A 21,557-nucleotide genomic window follows, 5' to 3' on the forward strand; every position below is an offset into this window, starting at 1 on the left:
CCAGAGAGTCATTTTACTAATTTTATCAGAAAACACATTGAAGCAAAGCTGTTCTTTCTATGTTTCCTCATATGATTTTCAAGTTTCCCCTATGACTCGCCAATCATAAATGCATGTTTTCCCCTTTCAATTGAAATAATTTGACTTGGCCACATCGTGAGGCACCATTAACCACTCATAATGCAATAGCTGCGTTGCCCAAGAACGCCCAAGTTGCTTTCAAACTTCCATTACATTCAGTTCGGTCTGCTCTGGCTTGTAGGTAAACTGTGGTTTTGTCTTAAGATTTAATTGTGCCTCCCTGCTTCTCGGGAGGCAGAGAAACCAAAGTCAGATGCGCCTGTGGGTGAGAGAACTTGCAACTCTGAAGTCCCCGCCCCGCCCCTCCTTTCCTACTTCCAGCTGAGCCGAGCGGACGCGTAATTTCCCGCTGAGCCGAGCGGACGCGTACAAAAGAGGCAGCATTTTCTGTCAGCCTGAGCAGGGACCCAGCTCCGAAAAACCCCATGGACTCCTGTTAGTGGGTTAACAATTGTCGCTTCTCGGGGGATATTTTGGTGAAAGAAAAGGAGGCTAAACAGGACCCGCGTGGCGCGCCAGGATGCTGCGGCTCAGTCAGATTTCCACTTTGACAGCAGCGGCAGTTGTTGGTGAGTAAAGACTGAAAGAGAGCGGCGGGGCGTTTTGGCTGATTAGCGCATGAAATAATGTGACAGGTGGAAAAGATGGCACGTGGCTAACCGTGCATCTGTGCGCATGCAGCTTTGTCTCCTGTAGTGTTTTTATTGCACGCGCTCCTGTTGATAAATGCCTGTGTTGCTTCAATATATTGTCCAGGTGAGGTCATTTTGACAGCAGCTCAGTCTCACTCACCGCAACCTTGCAAAATCTCATTTTGAATTTTTTTCACATTTGCAATGTTAGCTTAATACAGATATACATTTGAATACGTTTTCAATTGGATTTACGTTACTATATATAAAAAAAAAACCATAAATAAAATCCAGTGCCTTCAGATGTCTCCTTTTTAAAGTAAATAAACATTTGTGGAATTAAGTCTGTGAAAATCCAGAAGTTTGGCAGAAAACATGGGTGAGCAAACCACCTCATCAACGCCAAGCAATCACTGAAGATGGACAAATATGACGAAAACCTACAAACTGACAAAGAGAGCATTATTGAGAAAATGCAACAGTTCTCCACAAGCCATGTATTGGACACAGCACACGTGGAAGAAGGTGCAATGGTCAGATGAGACCAAAGTTGTTTGGTTTTTTTTTAAATCCATGTGATGCTAAGCATATAACCCACATCAACATCCTCACCATGGTGAAACATGTTGGTGGCAGAACAATGCTGTGGGGAGGCTTTTTCTTCACAATGGTTCCCTTGTTTTACTTTTAAGATTTCTATTTGAAAAAAAAGTTTAGAAAACCAAAACTTTTATTGCATCTCACCGTTATGCACCACTAGCTACAATACAGTAAGGTTTGTGCTTTTAATATTCCAAAATGTAAAAAGCAAAGCACTGTATATGAGGTGGAATACATCGAGCCAAGTAACTGTATAGTGCTCAGGGTAAATGTTAGTTTATGCTACAGCACAGGCCACCATCATTGGAGTAATGTCAATCAATCAAGTCACTTCAGACTTTTAAAAAAAGGTTTAAAAATGCTCCATTGCTCTTTGACCGTAGCCTGACGTGGTCGTCTTTAGAGCTTTCTCAGGCTCAGGCTGCAGCATTTATAAAAGCTCTAGATCATTTTCAAGTATTTAAAACTAAACGTAGAGTTTCTGTTTTGAGAGGAGAGAAAAGAGAGGGCAGCAAAGCGAATAAGGACTTTCTTTAATTCTCAGATTCCTTTGCTTTCATGTGATACTGGCTTGTGATGGTCATTAGAGAATTGAGTTAGGAATAAATGGATAGAAGTGTGACTGTGAAGGAATCAGTTTGAGATCACACAGTGAACCATTAGTTTCACATTCAGACTGATGTTAATTAGAAATTTTTTTTTTGTAAATTTAAATGTATCCATTCTCTCCCACAGTTGTAGTTGGTACGCTCAGTGCATGTTGTCACTTTGCGATAGATTTATTTCTGCTTTTCATGTTTCATGCTATGTGTTATTAATACATAGCATGGAACATGCTATGTGTAACATGAGTTATGCTATGTGTTATTAACAAGCTCTAACAAGTTAGAATTTGGTGCACTCTATGCACAGTGAACACGATGCATTCAGTTCACACATTTAACTTCCCTGATGCATATGGGATGTCCTGGTTTTCAGACTGCTGCTGGTTGCTTGATGCAGCTGTTCTCAACAGGCTCATTTTCTATGTTTGGGTAGATGATGAGTGCTTGAGCTTCACACCTGATCCACTCGGTTTAACCTAACAAAGTGTTGAAAGAAGAAAAAAAATGGAGCCTCATTTTTTTTGTGAACTGGATTGTTTGAACATTTTTTACTAAGTGAAACTTGCGTGTGAAATTTAAAGACTGAACCTGTAGAATATATACAATCAAACTAATGCAGAATAGACCAATTGAAACAGATTAAATCATATCCATACTACAACTCCTGCAAGAATTTGAGGTTGTCCTTGCCTGTTCTACACACCTAAATAAAGACTTAAGGAGCATTATTATGCGACAACTAAATCCTAATGGTACATAATCTGTATCTACAAAGCTCAGTAGTGTCTCATGTGCTATTGGCCACAGCCATGCAGTTCAAGTACAAGGTGAGCTCTTGAACTCATGAACTCATGTGGCTCACACTGAGGTAGAAACTGTCTGGTTTTAGGTCATACTGAGAGTATCATCTCAGGTTTTCATACATCAGAAGCCAGAGTTGTAAGCTGTTTATGGTTTAAAATTTGCTTTAACATGGTAAAAATACTCATGTGTGACCTGACCATGTGAAAGCTGAATCTGCTTCAGTAAACTGCCTCTATCACAGAGATTACACATAATGGGATGCTTGTCTTTGGGGTGAAAGAAACGGCCAAAGGATGCTTTGAAGACCATACAGAGAACAAAAAAAAAAGTTTTAATACAGAACGGTGGGCTTAATGAAAAGTACAATATGTTTAATGTCTGTTTTCAAAAATGATTTCCAAAAGAGACTTTAATCTGACAAACAAATGTATTGAAATGCATAGTCCAATTTAATGTGTAGGACTGTAGCTTGTGCTTCTACACCTGTAGAAAAAAAAAGATCTACCAAGGTGTTTTCCAGTTTAGCGTGCCAGATGTTAAACTTTTGCTTCTGTCACAGCTTGTTTGGTTCAAACATGGAGAGAAAAGGTGAGAGGTTAGTTGAGCTCATCCAAATTTAGAAAACACTAAATTCTCTTGAGGATTGCAATGCACCCTCCCTCCCCCCACTCACAGTTTCTCACATCTTGAATCTGGGAATTTGTCTTTTCCACATATACTGTATATCCCAAAAGTGCAGGACTTCTGCAGCAGAGGGTCAGAGAGGACGATCATTTCACTGAAAGCTGCGCGGTCCGCAGACGGAGTTCTCCAGACATTAAAGCTTTAGATTAGATTTATGAACTTGGCGAGACGTTTTGTGAACCCAGCCATCTCAGTCATTAGCAGTATGTCTTTTTATTCACCCCCCCTCCCTCCTCTTTGCGGATACCGTATCTTTCATTTGAGTCAGCTCTCTGCCCGGGTTGCAGCGGTCTGCACTAATCTGTCTGTTGGCATCAGCAGACAGAGATTCTCTGGAAGAATGAATAATTAGGTCATGCAGTGTCAACTTACCCAACTCTTCCAGGTTATTTAATTCGTCATTGTTAATAGAAACTGCACAATGGCATTTATTAAAATCTCTAAAAGCTTAAACTACCACTTTTTCTTTTTTTTTTGCATTTATTTTGCCATCATGCGCACATTTAATACAGGGTTAATTCAAATTTAAAGCTTGTCTTATCTCTGCATTCTCTGGGCCTCGGAGGACAGGAAGCATTCAGCTGGTTATCAGTGAGGAATTCAACAGGCACAGTGATATACATGTCATAGGTAGCTTCTGAGAAAAACCATTAAGTCTGAACAGTATTATACACTGCCGTGGGAAAGTATTCAATCACTTTTGATTTTTTTTGTGTTACTTTAGTACTACATATTTCAGTATATTCCAAAGAGATTTTGTGTGTTAGACTTAATACAAAGTAGCATGTGGTCAATAATGAAGCGAGGGGATTATTAAACAGTTCTCAATAGGTTTTACAAATAAAACTCAGAAAAGTGTGTCATCTATTCGTATTCAGCACACAGCCCTTGAGTCAGAACGCTATGGCAGAAACTTTTGCTGCAATTAAGTCTTTATGGCTGGACGTTTCAGATTTGTTGGAGAATGTCCGTGAACATCAGTTTTTTGGATTTTAGCCTGGACTTTGACTGAACCATTTCATCACACACAAGTCAAACTGGCTTCCTTCCTGTCCTTGGTGAAGAAAATAATCCCCAAAGCATAATGGTGCCACTGTCTAGTTCACTGTATCGAGGCGGTGGTGTGTTGGTGTGTTCAGCACTTATGGCATTTTGTGTGTTTTGGCCCCGAAGCTCATCCGATTAGAGCAGTTTTTTTTTGCTGGCATAGAGCTTCTCTTTGCTTTTTTTCAGAAAAAATGTTCTTTCAACTCTTGACATTCAGAAAATGTGACAGGTGTTTTTTTTAATTTTTTTTTTTTTTACAGCTTCTCATCCTGGCTTCTGATGAATTACTTGAGGCATCTGTGGCAGGTGTGCTATAATTAATCCATGCAGCATGCAAAGGCATAAAATGTATGATCACATCTGTCTTTCACTCAACACTTTTTTTGACAGACAAAATGATTGGTGCGCTGTCGTCTGGCAGCAAAACCACCTAACAACCAGGGTGAAGAAATCTTGTATGGGCTTGAAAAAGAAAAACAATCTTTGCTAAGAGAGATTTCTCAGCAGTCTGCAAAAAAAGTTGTGCAGACTTTTTTTCCACTCACAGTGCTGTCTTCCTGTGACTTCCTATTTGGTAGAGGTGTAACCTTTTCACAGAAATGGAGAAGGTTAAACTTAACCTCACGGTTGATGCTTGACAACTTTATGACAACTTCTGTCCTCTTTGTGTACCATGACCACAAGTCGTAGATAAAGCAACCACAATCACCAATATTGTGAAAATACTGTTGCTGTGAAGAAATAAATAGTTTTGAAGTTATGTATGTACATCTAAATATTTAAGAGAAATGGCAAACTTTTAGCGGTGGAAAGATGTTTCTCAGTTCTCTGCCATTTGTTTTCAGATCTGTAGCTAAAGAAATTGGTTGACAGTTTTACTCATGCTACTTGCTTTTATTTTTGCTTTAGATTTCAGCTCAACTACTCTCCCTATGAAGCCTAGATGTCTGTGAAATTAAACATGTTTCATTCATTCTTAGGTTGCAAAGCGCAATTTCTAAATGTTTTTGAAAAGATGGCCTTTTCATCCTTAAAACTCAGGAAAAAGTTGCAGAATAATTTCATTTTATATAAGATGTACACAAAGAATTAAACAATTTGCATGTTTTCTTTCTTTTCAAAGGCCAGTCAGCGTTTTAAGTTGTTCTAAGTGATACTTATCAGGGCAGAATCACATGAAAACCCTTCTGATAATGAGCTGATTGTGGAGCATGGGTGCACGTAGAGTTGAACAATGCTGGAAAAAGGCTAATTTGGCATACAGTTGCCCTGTGTGGATAAACAGAGGAGCATATATTTACTTGATGCACTATTAGTCTAAGGAAGATTCAAACCAATTTACCCCAAAGCCTTCAAAACCCACAAAGCCCACCCACATGACTCAGTTTCATATGCCGCTGCTTGAAAAAGGGCTACAAAGGTGCATCTGTGACAATGTTACCGACCCTGCGGTCTGCGCAGCATGTGGCGTGCATAAAACCACCTGTGTTAAGTGATCCTAACAGTAAGTTGAGGCTGACACATGAAGTGCTTTAATGATTGCTTTCCAGGTACTAATCAAAAGTTGTTAACATTACTTATCACGAGACAAAACAGAGAGCGAGGGTATTATGTTTTTAAAGTTAATCTTTAATGGCTTTGTTAGAATGGACACAGCATCAAGGAAATAGACAGGAAGTTTGAGGGATGTGTCAGAGTTATGTGGTTAAACCGCTAAGCCGCTTCTCAATATTTATTTCCATCACTGAACTGATGCCTGTTGTTTGAGGAAACATGACGATTCTGACACTTTGCTAGTTCAACGTAATCTAAACTTACAAAGTCATAAATGGAGTAGTCAGTAGTGATCTGGTTTCTACTGTTACTGCCCATCTATTGGTTTAAAACCAATTTACTACTGGTAACTATCTACAGAAAAAAACTGCAACCTCTTTTTTTTAAAACTTGTTTCTACCTCCTGTAGACATATTTCTTCTTTTTTAATGTAGTTTTTGAGTTTTATCATGTAAGTTTGTTTGTCCTGTTCATCTCTGTGTGAGATGGACCTGTTGATAGTCTTGCCTCAACTGCCTAAACTTCAGCCCTCTTGCATCCCTGAAAAGGATAAAACTCGTTAAGCCTTTTATTGTGTTGCACATAGAAGTTAGGAATAAATATTAAATAAATAAATAAATCTGGACCTTAATATAAATAAAACACTAAACTCTCGGTGTGTTTCTGTTCAATCCTTCAAACACTGTATCATTATGTTCACATGTTCAATAGGATGAACAGTTGATGTATCCATTGTTTTCCACCTGATTTTACAATCTTGTCAGCATCCTCACTAGATCTAGTTTGTTTTTAGTTAAAAAATAGTCTGCTTCCTTCCATAGAGATTTCTTCTGTTCTTGCATTTTGTCACACTTCACAGTTTCAGACCAATTTTTACATCAGACTGAGATAACCCGAGTAAATACCAAAAGCTGTTTCCAAATGATGGTTATCTTTTAAGGGAGAAAAGCTATTGCAACCACATATTTGGCTCAACTAAGGCACAAACAGGACTGATTACCGCCTGATCTGTAGATCAAATACAGCTCTTAAGTATATAACCACAACCATTGATTACCCTTAGGGGGATCTACTTTCTCACAAAGAGCAAAGTTGCTTCAGAAAGTATTTTTCAATATGAATGCAGTGAGGATCACATGACGTTTCGGTGAAGTTCTTAGACATAAAGCCTTCATTGAAATAGACTTTTTATTTTCTTTGTGCTTCTGTCATGTTTCAATGTGAATCCATCTGCAGAGGCCAGTTTTAGCAGAAAGATACATAATTTTTCTCAGTTATATTCTTTAAAGCCTGATATGTCATTCAACTGTTTTGCATTTGATGATACTAAGGGAGTGAGAAAGTTATTGATTATATTTAGGTTATCTTAAATAAAATGTTTTGAAGGCGAAGCTTCCCATAAGGAGCCTTTAAATAGACTAAAGACTAAAGTCTAAAGACTGAAGACTAAAGTGACTGATATCTGGAATACATGAGGAAAACACCCGTGATGATGCAGCGTGACACTTTTGTCTCATCTTGGAAAGGTCTTGGCCTGCAAATGGGGCCAAGCCGGACAGAGGTACGTACACACCAACACACACTGAACACATAAGGGTGTGCGTGTGTTTTCACGCTTCAGCGCCAATCATCACTTCTGCTCCGGGTGTTACAAATTCAACAAGTTCAGGAGCATCCTCTTAACCCCTGTGAGCACTGGCTTAATTGCTCCCACATTGGCACATCCACAAAAACAATCTTCAAAACATTCAATTGTAGGATGAAAGAAACTGCTTTACGACTTTCAGAATCCAAGCAGCAGAGGGAATCTGTTATTTCCAGGAATTGGTGCCTATGTGTCCAGTTGTGCCAGCATACAAAGCGTTAGCACTGAGTTATTCCTCGGTCACAAGACCTTTGCCACTGCACAGTTGTTGTTGTTAGGAATCAGGAGCAAAGCGGAGGTATGCAGGGTGCAGGAGAGTGGGGGGCAGGAGACACACAGAGGCAAAGGGAGGACAGAGGGTTCCAGGTCGGGAAAACTGCAGCTGTGGGCGAGACGATGGCGAGCCACAGAGGAGTTCCATTATGAAGAATTTTGTAATGGGAGGAGATTTCTTTATCGTTAATGTTAACAAAACCGTGGACGTGAAGAAATTAAAGAGAAAACCGCCACACCACTGCTTCGGTTTAAAGCCAAAAGAGGGGGTGTGGGAGGTTTTTTGATCTCTGCAGCTTCTTCCTTGGGGTTAGGTCAAAATTCTGTCTAACAAATACATACATTTACGAAGAATGAGTGTTTCAGTCTGTTGATAAACTCTTCTTGTTTCCCAGCATTGATGCTAATTGTTGGGCCTGTTGTGGGGAGTGATGCAGTTTGTGGGAGTTTTTTCGTTTTTTTTCTTTGTTGAACAGGGTTCACGTCTGAAGTAATTTCCTTTTCTGTTTTCTCTTGCATGTCCAAACTAGGACCTTATCCCCTTTTGCCAGAATAAACACACAAGTGGTGTGTTCCTTTTTTCCACAGACTTTGCAAACATACTTTATTCCCATGGGGATTCTCAGTACCTGCTAGGTGTTGATAGCCTTAGATCCTAGATATATGTGCTTGTGAGACTTTCTGCAGCCAGATCAGCTCTGCATCTGTGCGCCAGGCCTATTTCGCCCTCCACCCCTTCATTTTTCACTCCCATGCCAACAGTGGTCTGGCGCTATCCATCAAACTGGCATTATACTGGTGGGATTCGGCGTCTCCTGGGAGTACTGCGTTAACGTGAACTCCTCCAACAAGAAGCCCACACTACACTGGTTATGATGGTCACCTTCAAAGCATAATTTAAAATTGTATTTGTTTTAAAAAATGTCTAACTTTAGGTGAGGTTTCACTCAGACACAAGACTAAATGATGGTAAAAGTTTAGTTCATCTGAAGGAGATGAGAAGAATAAAACTAGTCTTCATGACATCATACACATAATGTATGGCAATTCCGTACACAGGCAAGTTTTGAAAATATTTGTAGCATAAATACCAGAAGACAAATTATAAGAGTTGCTAAAACAGGGTAATGCTGATTTTTTTTTTTTTTTTGCCAAAGAACATTCAGACTATTCCGTATACAGTTATGTTTTCTCTTTTGTATTTTTCTCGTCTATATATGTGAAGACATTTTTGACAAACCACGTAAATCCCCAACTCATTTTTCTTTTTACTTATGGACGTTTTGGCTACGCTTCACTAGGAATGGAGGGGTTTAGGTCCCACGTCCGTTACACGTCTGGTCCACCTTTGTAGGTAGTCACAGCTTTAAAGATAGGATTGAGTGTGAGATAGCAAAACAATTCCTTTCCCCCCCCCAAGAAAAATCTCACAATCAAAGAAATCCTGAAATTTAGTTTTTGTCTTAATGTTTTTGTCAATGTTATTTGGATAAAAACATAGGGCAAATAAATTCAGGATATGGATTTATTAGTTTTGATTCTATTGCTAATGAGAAGCCTTTCATTAATATTTAAAAACATAGTCAGTCATGGCCTTCCTAAAGCAAATGTGCTTGTTGTACAGATTAAGAGAGCATGTTGACTGTACTCATTTCTGCTTGTCACCAGTGCTTTTAGGAACTTTATCTTGTGATCTTCTCTGCTATTATCACCATTAATCATGCCAAGTTCGTACGAAACTATTTTGAAATGACTCATGCTGGCTTTTTTTTCTTCTAACAGTTCACACTGTGCCACGGCTCTAATGGTTTACTCATCCATAATACTTTTGTAAACTAAGAAATATGAATTAGCTTTAACATTACTGAAAAAAATGCTAATATTATTTAATTCAGGCCTTTTAAAGCTAAAGCAGGATGCATTTTTAAAACGTAAAACTGGTAAAATGTAAGGTGACTGAAAGAAGAAGTGCAAATGAACATTTCATTTTAAAATTTTATATTTGGACAATTTTCCATTTCAATTTTCTATTTCAACACAGTCATTTCTTTATAAAAAAAAAAGCAATATGAAGCTTTTCTGTACGTTCATCTTGTAGCTATCTAAAAAGATTTAAAAATAGCTTCTGCTGACACTGTGGTGTAAATTGTAAAAATATATTTACAATATATTGCTAATTGTTTATATTAGCAATATAAACAATTAGCAATTAGTTTATATATTTACACTGTAAAATTATATCTATTATTGACTAACACTATATATTTATGCACGAATGTGTTGCACAACATATCACAACTAACAGATCAACTGAAGTAAATCAAAAGAAATTGTGTTTTGGATTTTTAACTAATAATGAAGAAATTTATTTTTCTAAAACACATTTGCTGTATATAAAAAAATTCTCATCACTTCAATGTAAATACTTGACATTTCCTTCTTTAAACAAAGTTCTCAAGGGTAACATTAACGCTGCAGTATAACAGAGAGATGATTCGATTGATCTAACAGAAATCAAAGGAGACAACTGGTACAAAATAAAATAAAACATCCCTCACTTGTTAGCCCCAAACAAGAGCACTTTCTGTCAGATTTGATTTAGGGTGAATGTTCTAAAATGCAACATTTTTGTGTGCAATAAATGTTCATGCACAGTGCAAACAATACTTAAATTTTAGATTGCAAGTTGCGCGTTTACAGGGGAAGATATTCCAGTTTTCATGTGTTCCGTCATGTTTTTTTTTTTCCAATAGTCCACAGACCCAGTGAGGACTGGATATTTCCAGTATTTGCATTAGCGGTGCAACGTGAAATCCCTCTGGTTGATGTTTGTTCCTTTCTTGTTACACAGCTGAGCATTACTAGTGTTCTGCAGACTGTGATAGCAGTGACCACTGTGGTTTGTAACAAGGGCTGAACGTTAAAATTAATGGATAAATAAGCATAATCACTTGTTTCCTTTTTGTCTTGGACTGTGCTATGAAGAGTATACCCTTCTGTTTGTTAAGCTAGCTTCTTAGTGCTAGCTTACAAGAATGAAAGAATGCCAAGTAACTAAAATACATATTGGGTTGTTTGTCATTGTTTGTTTTTATCAAAATCATGTAAAAGACAGTTGTGACCTGTATATAGATAAAATTACCAAAACATTTCTTTCTTTTTCCAGTATTAAGATCTTACAAAACAAAAGATCTTACAAAAATCATGTGACAGTCATTTTACTGAGCTAACCAGACCATCCGCGTTTCCTTAAATTTTTTTTAAAAAGCAGCTTTTCTCAGGAAATGTGTGTAACAAAGTTGATAAAACAAATGAAACAGACATCACTCATTCTTGATCTTCCTGCTTTTAACCAAAATATCAGACAGGAAGCAGACCCCTTTCTGTCAGTGCTAATGAAAATGTAGACGTCATTAGTAGTCAGTTCAAAACCCCTGCAGTGTGGGAAGTGAGAACTTCATTTCAGCGTTATTATTAAAAATACCTTAAATATAACACAAATAAACTGAGCTGCACAATCCAAATAGATTGTTGTGATTTTTGTTTTTTAAAGGAAACAATAATAAACTTCAGTAATATTGCAAGAGCTGATAATTCCAGGCTGATTTCCTCTCACATTTTCCTCACAAGACATCAAGATTGTTTTGATGCTTATTGATTCTGGAAGGAGCTTGGTCTTTGACCCCTGTCAGTGTATTATTAGCTTGACACAACCCTAAAATGTGCTTTCTTCCAGCCGCCCCATCAGCTTCACTCTGTTTTGCTCAGCAGATTCAGCCGACAGTACGTACAGTGTGTCTGCTGGAGGAATATGGTTAGGAGATTTCCAGGCACCCCTACGTTATTGGAGGAAGAGATTCTTGCAGGGATGAAAGCTTTGACAGCCGTCGGGGGGGGGGGAATGATGTAATCTTGTTGGGCTGCATGTTTTCTGCACCAGTGAGAAAACAGAGCTCCAGAGAGTACATCTGGAAGTTTCACAGAGTGTAACCTGACACCGCCAGGCATGTCCAATCAATATAGGAAGGGACGCAAACATGGAAGATGGTGAGGTGGATGGTGAGGAGGGAAGAGCAAAAATGAATGGAAAGAAGGAAAAAGTGAATGAATGATGATGATGAATGTTGTTGGGGGACAGAGAGATGGACAAATGGATTAATGATTGGATGGAGGAGAGGAAATAGCCTGAGGAGGTTGATGTTAATGATTCTAGCCATGCCAGAAAACTGACTGGAGGGCCACCTGTGATTTTAGTCCAAGCTGAAATACCTCAGTAACAGTTTGCTGTCTACACAGACGATCAAGGTATAAAAAGTATCTGATGTCCTTAATGAGTATTTTTGGGACAGAGAGACAAAATTTGACCAAATTTTAAAAAAGTCTTCCAATAAAGATTTATTCTAAATTTGGAAAAAAAAAAAAACAAACATATGATTGCATGCTAACTCATTAAAAGTTGTAGACTGTACGAATTGATCATTTCAGCGTTGGCATTTTTGTCTAAGTAATTAAAGCGGACACGACTTTGACTTGATCACTGTTGTGTATAGATTTCTTTGGCTTTTGCTTTTTGTTACGCTAACATATTTCAAAATATTCTATCAACAACAACAAAAAACTCCGGGGAAAAGGCATTATATATTGAATATTGGAATATTGCACATTTTGTGCTTATTATTATACCTTACCTTAAGCCTTTCAAACAGCTGAAACAAAGATTGTTTTTGTTTTAAGCAATGAAAAGGTGTACGATAAGAGTCATCCTTTAGAGGGGCAGCACTGCCATGCTTTGTGCTCCATGCAGACTGAGGAAACTGAGACCACCTTACGCTTCCTCTGAGAACTTCAAGCCTTAGGAAATTGGTTTAAATTTTAGTGTCTGACTTTTTAAAAACGTTAGTATGCTTAACCACCCAGTATCTATCTTGTTCTAAATTATTGGTAAGATTGCCATGTGCAGTCATTTCAGCTCTTCATTTTGCCCTTTAAACCAACTCAACTATTGGTTAAACAGAACAATGCCTCTATTTGTATCATTGCTTAACACAAAATTGTGGAAACTTGACAACCAATAAAAGTCAGACTTAACAAGCCCTGTGTAAAGGGGAGAGAATGAAGGTTTAGGAGTGAGTGATGCAATGTTGTTCCTGGATGCCTACTGTGTAAAAACACAAGCAACACCAGCTTTTTGTCTCCGGTAATGGTTTTCTGCTGTGCAGGAGCATGGAGAACTTTACAGAGATGCTGCTGCTGTTTCCACTCACACTGTCAACTTGGGTTATTTATTCCGTCCTCCTCTGCTTAGAGACATTTACTCTGAAATTCTGAAGAATTCAGCCCCCTGTTTCCAAGTGCATACAAAGACATGAACACACCCACATTCATAACCCCTCATGTCCACTGCACACCCACTCACTGTCAGTTTGCCAGGATGCAGAGTCTGAGCTGACATCCAAAGGAGAAAATGAAGTCAATATGAGGAGATCAAAATCCTCTGAAACTCAGCATAATTATTCCCAAAGCGATCACACCAGAAAGTATTAATATAATCGCTGAAAAAACAACAACAACAAAAGAACATAAGGAAACTGTGTACAGGAGAAGCACTTGAGAAAGCATGAGAACAAAGATAACCAGGGGAGAACCAATAAAGATAAAAGAATAAAGGAGGAAATCTGGAACATATTTCAGTTTCATAAGTTTCATGGCTCGAAGTTGCCCCTGGTCATGCCAGATGTCCGCCTCTTGCCAGGACGTCTGTTGTTAAATGCCAGCAGATGGTGCAGAGAAGTTCCAGGTCCCACCCAAACCCCTTCTGACCTTATTCCTCCTCTGTGTGTCTAAAATGTTCATGTTTGTGAGCAAGTATAGATGTTTCCCCTTTTTAATTACAAACCACCTAGCTGCGTTAGATTATGTTACTCACACCTTCTTTACCACAGCTCATTGAGGATGAGTTTCAGGGTCCTTGATGACTGTTTTCCAAAGGTGCTGATTTGGTAAGCTGTAAAGGCTGTTTATAGCTGGTTAGATGCTCTATAAATGAGCAGGTGCCAGTTAGATGTGTTTTTTTTTTTTTTTTTAACTGTAGCTGACTCAGGCTTTGAAGCCTACAGGTGCAGAGCTGGGTGACTTTTATGACTGGTGGGAAGTCTAAGAGACCAACAGGTGCTGACCAGTTCTGACCACGTGACCATGTCTGTGAAGCTTTAAAGAACAACAACACTGTTTAGTGCTTGAGTGGAGCTACCTTTGGCTGCAGAAATGGGGTGGTCTGCAGAACAAGATGTTTTTGTTGAAACCTTCCAAACTCCTTTATGTAGAAGGAGCTTGGCTTAAAGCAGAACCCTTGTTACACATTTTGTTTTTCCCCGCTGAGCAAGAACAAGACTTTAAGGCAAATAAACAAACCAAAGATTATTGTTCTGGCTCCTTAAATGCCTTTAACCTCATTACTTGCTATGAGTTCTGGCAGAAATATATTGATAAATGGGCATTGAATTATGTTTATGGCAGAAATATTACACCAATGTTTCTGCCTCTTCAGGCTGGTGGATCAATTGACTCATTTTTCACTTCAACTGTTTGTAATTGATATATACTTAATCTACACACAGTGGGCACAGTGATGTTTAGTCAAATGTTCTAAAGTCACCATAATAATTGTCAGTCAATCAAGTGTATTTGTATAGTAGATTTCGGCAGCAAGGCCGTTACATGTGCTTAACGCAATAAAAACTTTGTTCCATCATATTGCTTTAAAATCTTGTATCTACCAACTAATTTGTGTGATTGTGGTCAGACACGTTATTGTTAGAGTTTTTTCCTCCATTAAGAAAATCTGTTACATTGTCTGAGAGGTTCTAATCAAAGATGCTGTATTATCCAACCTGTGACCAGCAGATGACAACAAATTTAAAATAAATATAATTCAAAAATAAATAAAAAAAATCCAGAGTGTGGCTAAAGCAGTTCTGGGCAAAATATTCTCCAAAAACAATTGGAACTTGGGTTTTTCCTGAAGCCATTTCTCATTTCCTTTCAGCCAATTTTCACAGTGGAAGATCAGCTGATGGTGAGCATAATGTAAAGTTGATGTAGAAAAAGGAAAAAAAAACAATGAAAGTCATCTCAGCTGTTGTCGTGGTTACTAGCACAGAAAGCGACAATGGGTATATGCAAATTTGGCCTGTTTGTCATTGTTTATAATAATCTTGGAGGCCCAATCAATATTTAAACACCACTTACAGAATAAAAAAAACAACAATTTTTTCTGTAGAGACTTACTACTTTTCTTTTCTATAATTCGTGCAGGACAAGCAGAAAGGCCGTGTTGGTGTGGACAGGGTATTTTTACGTACATCTATTGTCTGAGTTGCACAGTGAGTTAGCTCTTGTATTGCATATTTTGATGCAAGCCTAGCTCAATCTGACAAAACTCTCACTCATGTAAGGTAAAGACCATATTTGTGTTGCTATTTCATCCAAAGCGCCTCACACTGCCTTCAGTTATTCACACACACACACACACACACCCCCACACACGCCCGCCCACACACCCCTTCACACATATGCTGAAGGTGGCATGCAGCTTAAAATATTTCCTCTTTTCTGTTGTCAGCATGTTGAGCTTTAGATGCTCTGTGTAGCTGCTTGACGCTCTGCTGTGGTGCAATCGAAACTGAGCTTATATGCACAACAAACCTGTTTTTTCAGCCCTTGAGACATAGGGCGATAGTTTGTGTAGACTTACATCTCAGAACCAGATCCTGCCCTCAAGGGTAAAAATTTAGTTTGACATGTCGTAACTTTTACCTAATTATTTTTAGTGTTCATCAGACGTTTTCTCAGAAATTGAGGGTTGAATTATTTTTCCTACGAAGTTGCTCAATTTAAATGGCAAAAGCCATTTTGCTTCAAGACTGAGTTTAAAGAAAGAATAATGACACCATTTATGAACATGCTCATTAAACACATTCTTCTGTAAACATCCTGTTTAGCACATTAGCAAGTTTACATATAAGTACAAATGGAAATTACTGCTATGTTGTAGCTTAGCTAGTGACCTAAAGTACAAAAAACAATGAGCTAAATGGACATTTTTCCTCAGATCAAAACTGTTGTTTTCTCAAAAGAACTACAAGACAAGTTGCAACTATCTAACAAGTTGGCCAGGTGTGGTTAGCATGGGACTCACACAGTTCAAGTGTGGGACTCATAAGCTCAAGTATGAGACCTATAGTCCAGGAATTGCAGCAACTTTATATGTATATTTCTATGTTTAAAAAAAATTCTGAGACCATTTCCATTTTCAAACAGAAAAGCTCCCTTGTTGATTTCTCGGGCAGAGAATTACTCTCAACAAAAGCTGGTTTTAATTTAATTGGACATAGTGAGGTGGTACCAAGGGCAACAAAATGAAAACGACAGGCACCTAAAGTGTGCCAGGGGACAGAGGACATTTTTCTGTAATTTACTTTTCAGGACAGCTCAACTGTGATTTGCACTTGAGCTCAGTGCTCAAAATGAAAAAAAGAGAAAGACCTGACTGGCCTGGAGCCATTTTAAATCAACTAAATTAGCCGTGCGTCTTGCACTATCCATGTGTGTATGGATGTGTGCCTTGAGAGTTTAGGGGATCTATGTAATTAAGTTAATGGGGACAGGAAATGGATCTCTGGGAGAGAGTCACAGAGGAAGAACAGAAATTATGGAGAGTGTAAACAGTGGAGATAATTCATCCTGGCAGAGATTCCTTCATGTAAAAACTGGGAATGGAGAAGGTACAATAGTATCTGAAATCTTTGTCATTGAGATCGATATGTTATTTTTTCCAACTTTTCTGTTTGAGTGAGGAAGCCATAACACCAGAATTGCATATAATTCTAGGATCCAAGGTCACCTTGAAATATGATCTGCATTCTTGCACATGTTCTTTTCATTTGTGACAAGTCATTTTTTTTTTAATTAAAGTATGAAGTGCACTATGTCCTTTCACTGTAATTTAAAACAATGATCAGAATCAATTACCTGTCACATTTGGCCATGAAATTCACAAAAACATTCAGACTTCTATTTGATATTAATGGATCACCATTAATATTCACTCATTGTTATAAATATGATAGGACATAATAAATATCGAAATGAATGAAGATTAGCAGTTTATCTGAAAAGATATCCTTAAGCATTAACATGAGCCAAGTTTCACCACATTTAAAACAAACTACATCCTCAGGGCTTCCTTGCTGTTGAGGATAATTCATGTTAGCACAATAACTATCATACCTAAAAAACAAATAGAATAGAATTACTCTTTATTGTCCCACACCTTCTGTGTAATGGCAACAAAGTGACAGCCCATAAATTCACACAAATATAAAAATGTCAAATATATGTTAAGAATATCATACTTTACAGTAAGGGCACAATTTCAAGATGAGATATGGTGCGGTTATTAAAAATAGCATACACCTATCCAAAAGACTGCTGATTGTTTGGGCAATAAAGCTCAGGAGTGTAAAATACAACTGATGTTAAACTGCAATCTGAAGTGTTTATGAACCTCAGGGTCTTTGTTTTCTGCAGATAACGTGGGTTTGTTGGTGTTTTTTAACCGTAGCTATCAGTGTCCAACAGAGTGGGTTGTATTCGAGAGTGAATTTGTGAACTGCAGTCGCTTTTGGAGGTTTTCCACCACGTTTCACAGGTTTGCTCAGAGACCCCCAGAGCAGACCTAATCTCCTGGAGGGACTATATTTCCACTTTTGCCTGGAAATGCCTTGGGATCCAACAAAATGTGCTTGAGAGAGAGAAACAGCTTCTTTGACTCTGTGGCCAGGATGAACCTTAATGTGTTGTTTTCTTTCTTTTTATCTTTAAAAAAGATTTATTTTCTTTTTAGAGTTTTTGCTAATTTTGTTCAGATCAGAGCAGTGAATCAACTGGCCAAACGGCCACCATCATCACGCTTCAAACTGCTGAAAGAAATATAATTACACTGATCCAGACATTACATCATACTTTTCTGCAGCTTTTGGGTCAAACGCATGAACAAAGGATCCCCATCAAAAGACAAACAGCTGCTTGTGTTTGTGTCTCCATGTATGTGGTCCGAGTTCTGCTTGTAATCCCCTTGTTCTTCCGCATCGTGCTGCTTCTTCACAAGTCTCAGAATTAAATCAGTTATCCTGGAGGAATTCACTGGCACAGTAAGCATAAAGAGTGTCATTGTAGCGGAGGCCCAAAGAAACATGGAGGGATTAAAATAGCGTCTCTGTGATATGTTCAGGCGGAGCCAGACAGAACAGAGGGCAGAGAAGAAGTCATTGTCCCGCACGTCCGCCTGAACTCTGACCAATGTGCTTCGCTCTGGTGTATGAAATTCCTCCAACCTCCTCCAGAATGATTGAATGTGGGCATAAGTATGAATGCGTGTGTGTGTTGGGTTTATCTGTGTGGCTCTTGTCTCATAATTTCTTTGCTGCCATGTCTGAATGACGGCAGCATTTGACATTTGAATTTAGAATTTCTCCAACATAGTTATCTTGTTTATTTTTCATTTCCGAGTCGTGTCTTTAGTGATTTAGAGACATGTCCTGTGAATGTTTATGACTGTCTGAAAGGAAAAAAATAACTCATGTGTACTTCTCCTCTTTCTAGATTTCAGTCAGTTTATTTAATATAAACTCACTGGAGAGCTCTGCAGTAGACTAAAATAACTAATTATGTCCTTCAGCTGTAAACAGTCTTATTACATCTGACCTTTTGTCTTCCTTTTTTTGTGCTTGCAGTGCTGCTGACATGTGTGTTGTCCTTCAACATGGATCAGAAGAATGCTATGTCCTTCAGCGGTCCTCTGGATGACATGTTTGGTTACACTGTCCAGCAGTTTGAGAACAGCGAGGGGAAATGGTGAGCTTCATTTTTGAAAATCTTTACTTCTGTCCAAGATAGCTTCAAAATCAACATGCAACTCTGGATATCTTAATCTCCTTGTTATTATTATAATTTCCTCATGAAGCACATTAAGTAATGACGATGTTTTTTTAACAGTGCTTAAAAAGACCAGTAACACTTTATTTGAAGACTATCACAAACATTACATAACAGAGGCCTTCAGATAGAAGGTTCCAGGAGTTTATGATTCTAATCAGGGATTTAAGGAGATCTCAAAAGAATTTGAAATCAGCCATTCAAATATGTGGCAACTAGAGGATGTTCAAAACTGCCAACAAGCCCGGGTCTGGCCAGTGAATTAGCACTGAAAGCAAACTGAAAGATGATAAAATCTCACAAAGACTGAATGTTGTTAATAAAAAAAATGATGCAAGCACTGTTGAGGTGGAAATTACTTATTCAGGTGAGCGCTTACAAAACCTGCCAACAGGTCAGAGTAAAAGTACTTCCAGAGTCGATGCGTTGCTTTTATACCAAGAAAAAAGGATCATAAACATATGAGAGACAGTCTGGCTCCCTTGCAGCTCAGAAAACAACATCTCCAGGACAGCTAACCTTGGGTGTGTATCTGAGTCCGGTTCATTCGGTGAAAGTTCAGAAGCATTAAAACAAAAACATAACGTGACGTGACTATCAGATTAATAAAGCCATCAGATATTACCCTGTAATCAAATCTGGCACCACAGTGAGAAGGCCACATGAAGTTTGGAGGTCTGAAGCAATTGGCTGTGCAGAAAGTTGGTGACCTCGGTGCACCATGTGCCTCAGTGTCCCAGATCATGTAATTTTATACATTTGTGGCCTTGGAAATGATTGGAACACCTGGATTTAATTATCTGCTAGGTGACACAATATTCTTTGTAAAATAGAGTATTTATTTAAAAAAGAAGATTGAATGCAATTATCACATAATGCTTAGCCTGACTAAAGTTCAAGGTGTTCTGATATAGTCTATTTGATGAGATTTGTTTTATAGTGAAAAAAAGGTTTTTGTGTGTGTGTGTGTGCGTGTGTGTGTGTGGATCTATTTTTCCTCTTTACTGTCACATTAGGTGCTGCAGCAAAATAAAATAACATTTTAAGCCTACTTCGCCCTTCCATAGTTGCAAAGTGCAAGAAGTTAGTATTAAACTCCAAATACATGTCCTGAAATCCACTGAAGAGATGGCGTTAATAGTTTCATGTACTCTAAAAGGTATTTCTTTGAATTATACTCATTGTTAGAGGAACTATTGATACCGATCAAGAATAACTTTATAAAAATCTAAAAAAAAAAGACATTGATCATTAGTAAGACTAAGACAAAAATGACCTGTTTTCATATTATTTCACCTTTAACCTACTGTTTCAGGAGTTAGTCTTTTTTTTTTTTCTTGTAGGAAATATATTGAATCTGTAATAAATTAATGGTAGGGAACAGCAGTTCTGATGGTCCGAATTATTCCTGTTGCTCTGTTATTGTTCTATAATCTTGAGAAATGATTTATTTTGAGGAACTGAAGGGGATCTGTGCAAAAAATGCTCAGGCAGAGCATTTTATTTCACCAGAGTAATTCCCTAATTTAATTTATTTAAATTCTTAAATGGCTAAGGACGTAAAATACTCTCATTAACGTGCATAAATAAGTGAGAGGGAGCACAACAGCTGCTGCTGTAATAGGAATTCTTGCCTTTATTGACTAAAACCATAAATTGCTCAGTATATTCAGTGTTTTTACAGGCTGGTCCTCACAACCAGCCTGTAAAAACACTGAAACCAAACATCCCTGACTGCCTGCTGCATTAACTTGTGAACACACTTTTAAAGCCTTGTTAATACTCATTAGTGTGTTTGGTTTTGGTTTCTTCTTTTTATACCTCATCTTTAGTTACACCGGGCTTTACTGGTTCAGATTGCTTCTTTCCAACCATTTGCAAAGCCACATTTGATCTCAGATTAGTCGTACCTGGTTCTGTTGCACAACACGGAGCTCGATAAAGCTCATGTGGTATAAGTTACTCTAATTCACTCACTGTTAATCGGTGGAGTAAGCTGTGACTGCAACCATGTTATTTTGATTTTAAGCCATCGGGAAGAGAATCAGTCAAAGTCCCAGTGAAAAGAAATTGAACCCTGAAAGAAAAAACAGGGGTAAAGAAGCCAGAGTGCAGACGTGAGAGACGCTGGATGGATGACTGAGACGAGAACTGCAGACTTTGTGTTTAACAAACTTCACAATCACATGGTGATTTAGCACAAATATTGCCACGACTGGGAGGCGACTAACTAGCTTCAGATGTAGCCACCAGTTCTCCGCCCTCGGTGGTGTTGAAAACTAAAACATCCGCACAAATGCAGCATGATGTGGCATGATCATAATTCAGTGCGCTGCATCTTTGGTTCGCCATGAGTTTCATATTGTTCACGGGTGTTGCAATAAATCTTAGGAATATGTTGCATTGCTTTTGAGTCAACCAAAAAAAAAAAATGTTGCAAGAAAGTTTCAGGAACACTTTTTTTTCTTGTTCCTGCAGAAATTTGATGTCGGCAAATAAGCCAAAGCTGACCCAAAAGATTGTTTGAAACACTTTTCATGTCATAATTGTTCACTCGGCATGTGCTAACAGCTGGACTTAAAGAATACCTGCAGAGTGGCGTAAAACATTATGTCGTGGTGTTTCTCACAAGCAGCT

At 38.2% G+C, this 21,557-nt stretch overlaps 1 protein-coding gene across 2 annotated transcripts in view; it reads left to right on the forward strand.

Moving 5' to 3' along the window:
• The first annotated feature begins 359 nt into the window (after window positions 1-359).
• itga1 (integrin, alpha 1) overlaps window positions 360-21,557 on the forward strand; it is a 46,939-nt gene continuing 25,741 nt past the window's right edge. The window contains exons 1-3 of one of the 2 annotated variants that reach the window (XM_032570013.1): window positions 361-650; window positions 18,217-18,299; window positions 18,719-18,839. In XM_032570013.1, the coding sequence (XP_032425904.1) occupies window positions 18,748-18,839 (92 nt within the window). In that variant the 5' untranslated portion in view covers window positions 361-650; window positions 18,217-18,299; window positions 18,719-18,747. Of the gene's footprint in view, window positions 651-18,216; window positions 18,300-18,718; window positions 18,840-21,557 lie in introns of both variants that reach the window. The other variant, XM_032570012.1, reaches the window with a different exon arrangement.

The sequence above is a fragment of the Xiphophorus hellerii genome, chromosome 8 (assembly GCF_003331165.1).
Source record: "Xiphophorus hellerii strain 12219 chromosome 8, Xiphophorus_hellerii-4.1, whole genome shotgun sequence".
Classification (NCBI taxonomy): domain Eukaryota; kingdom Metazoa; phylum Chordata; class Actinopteri; order Cyprinodontiformes; family Poeciliidae; genus Xiphophorus; species Xiphophorus hellerii.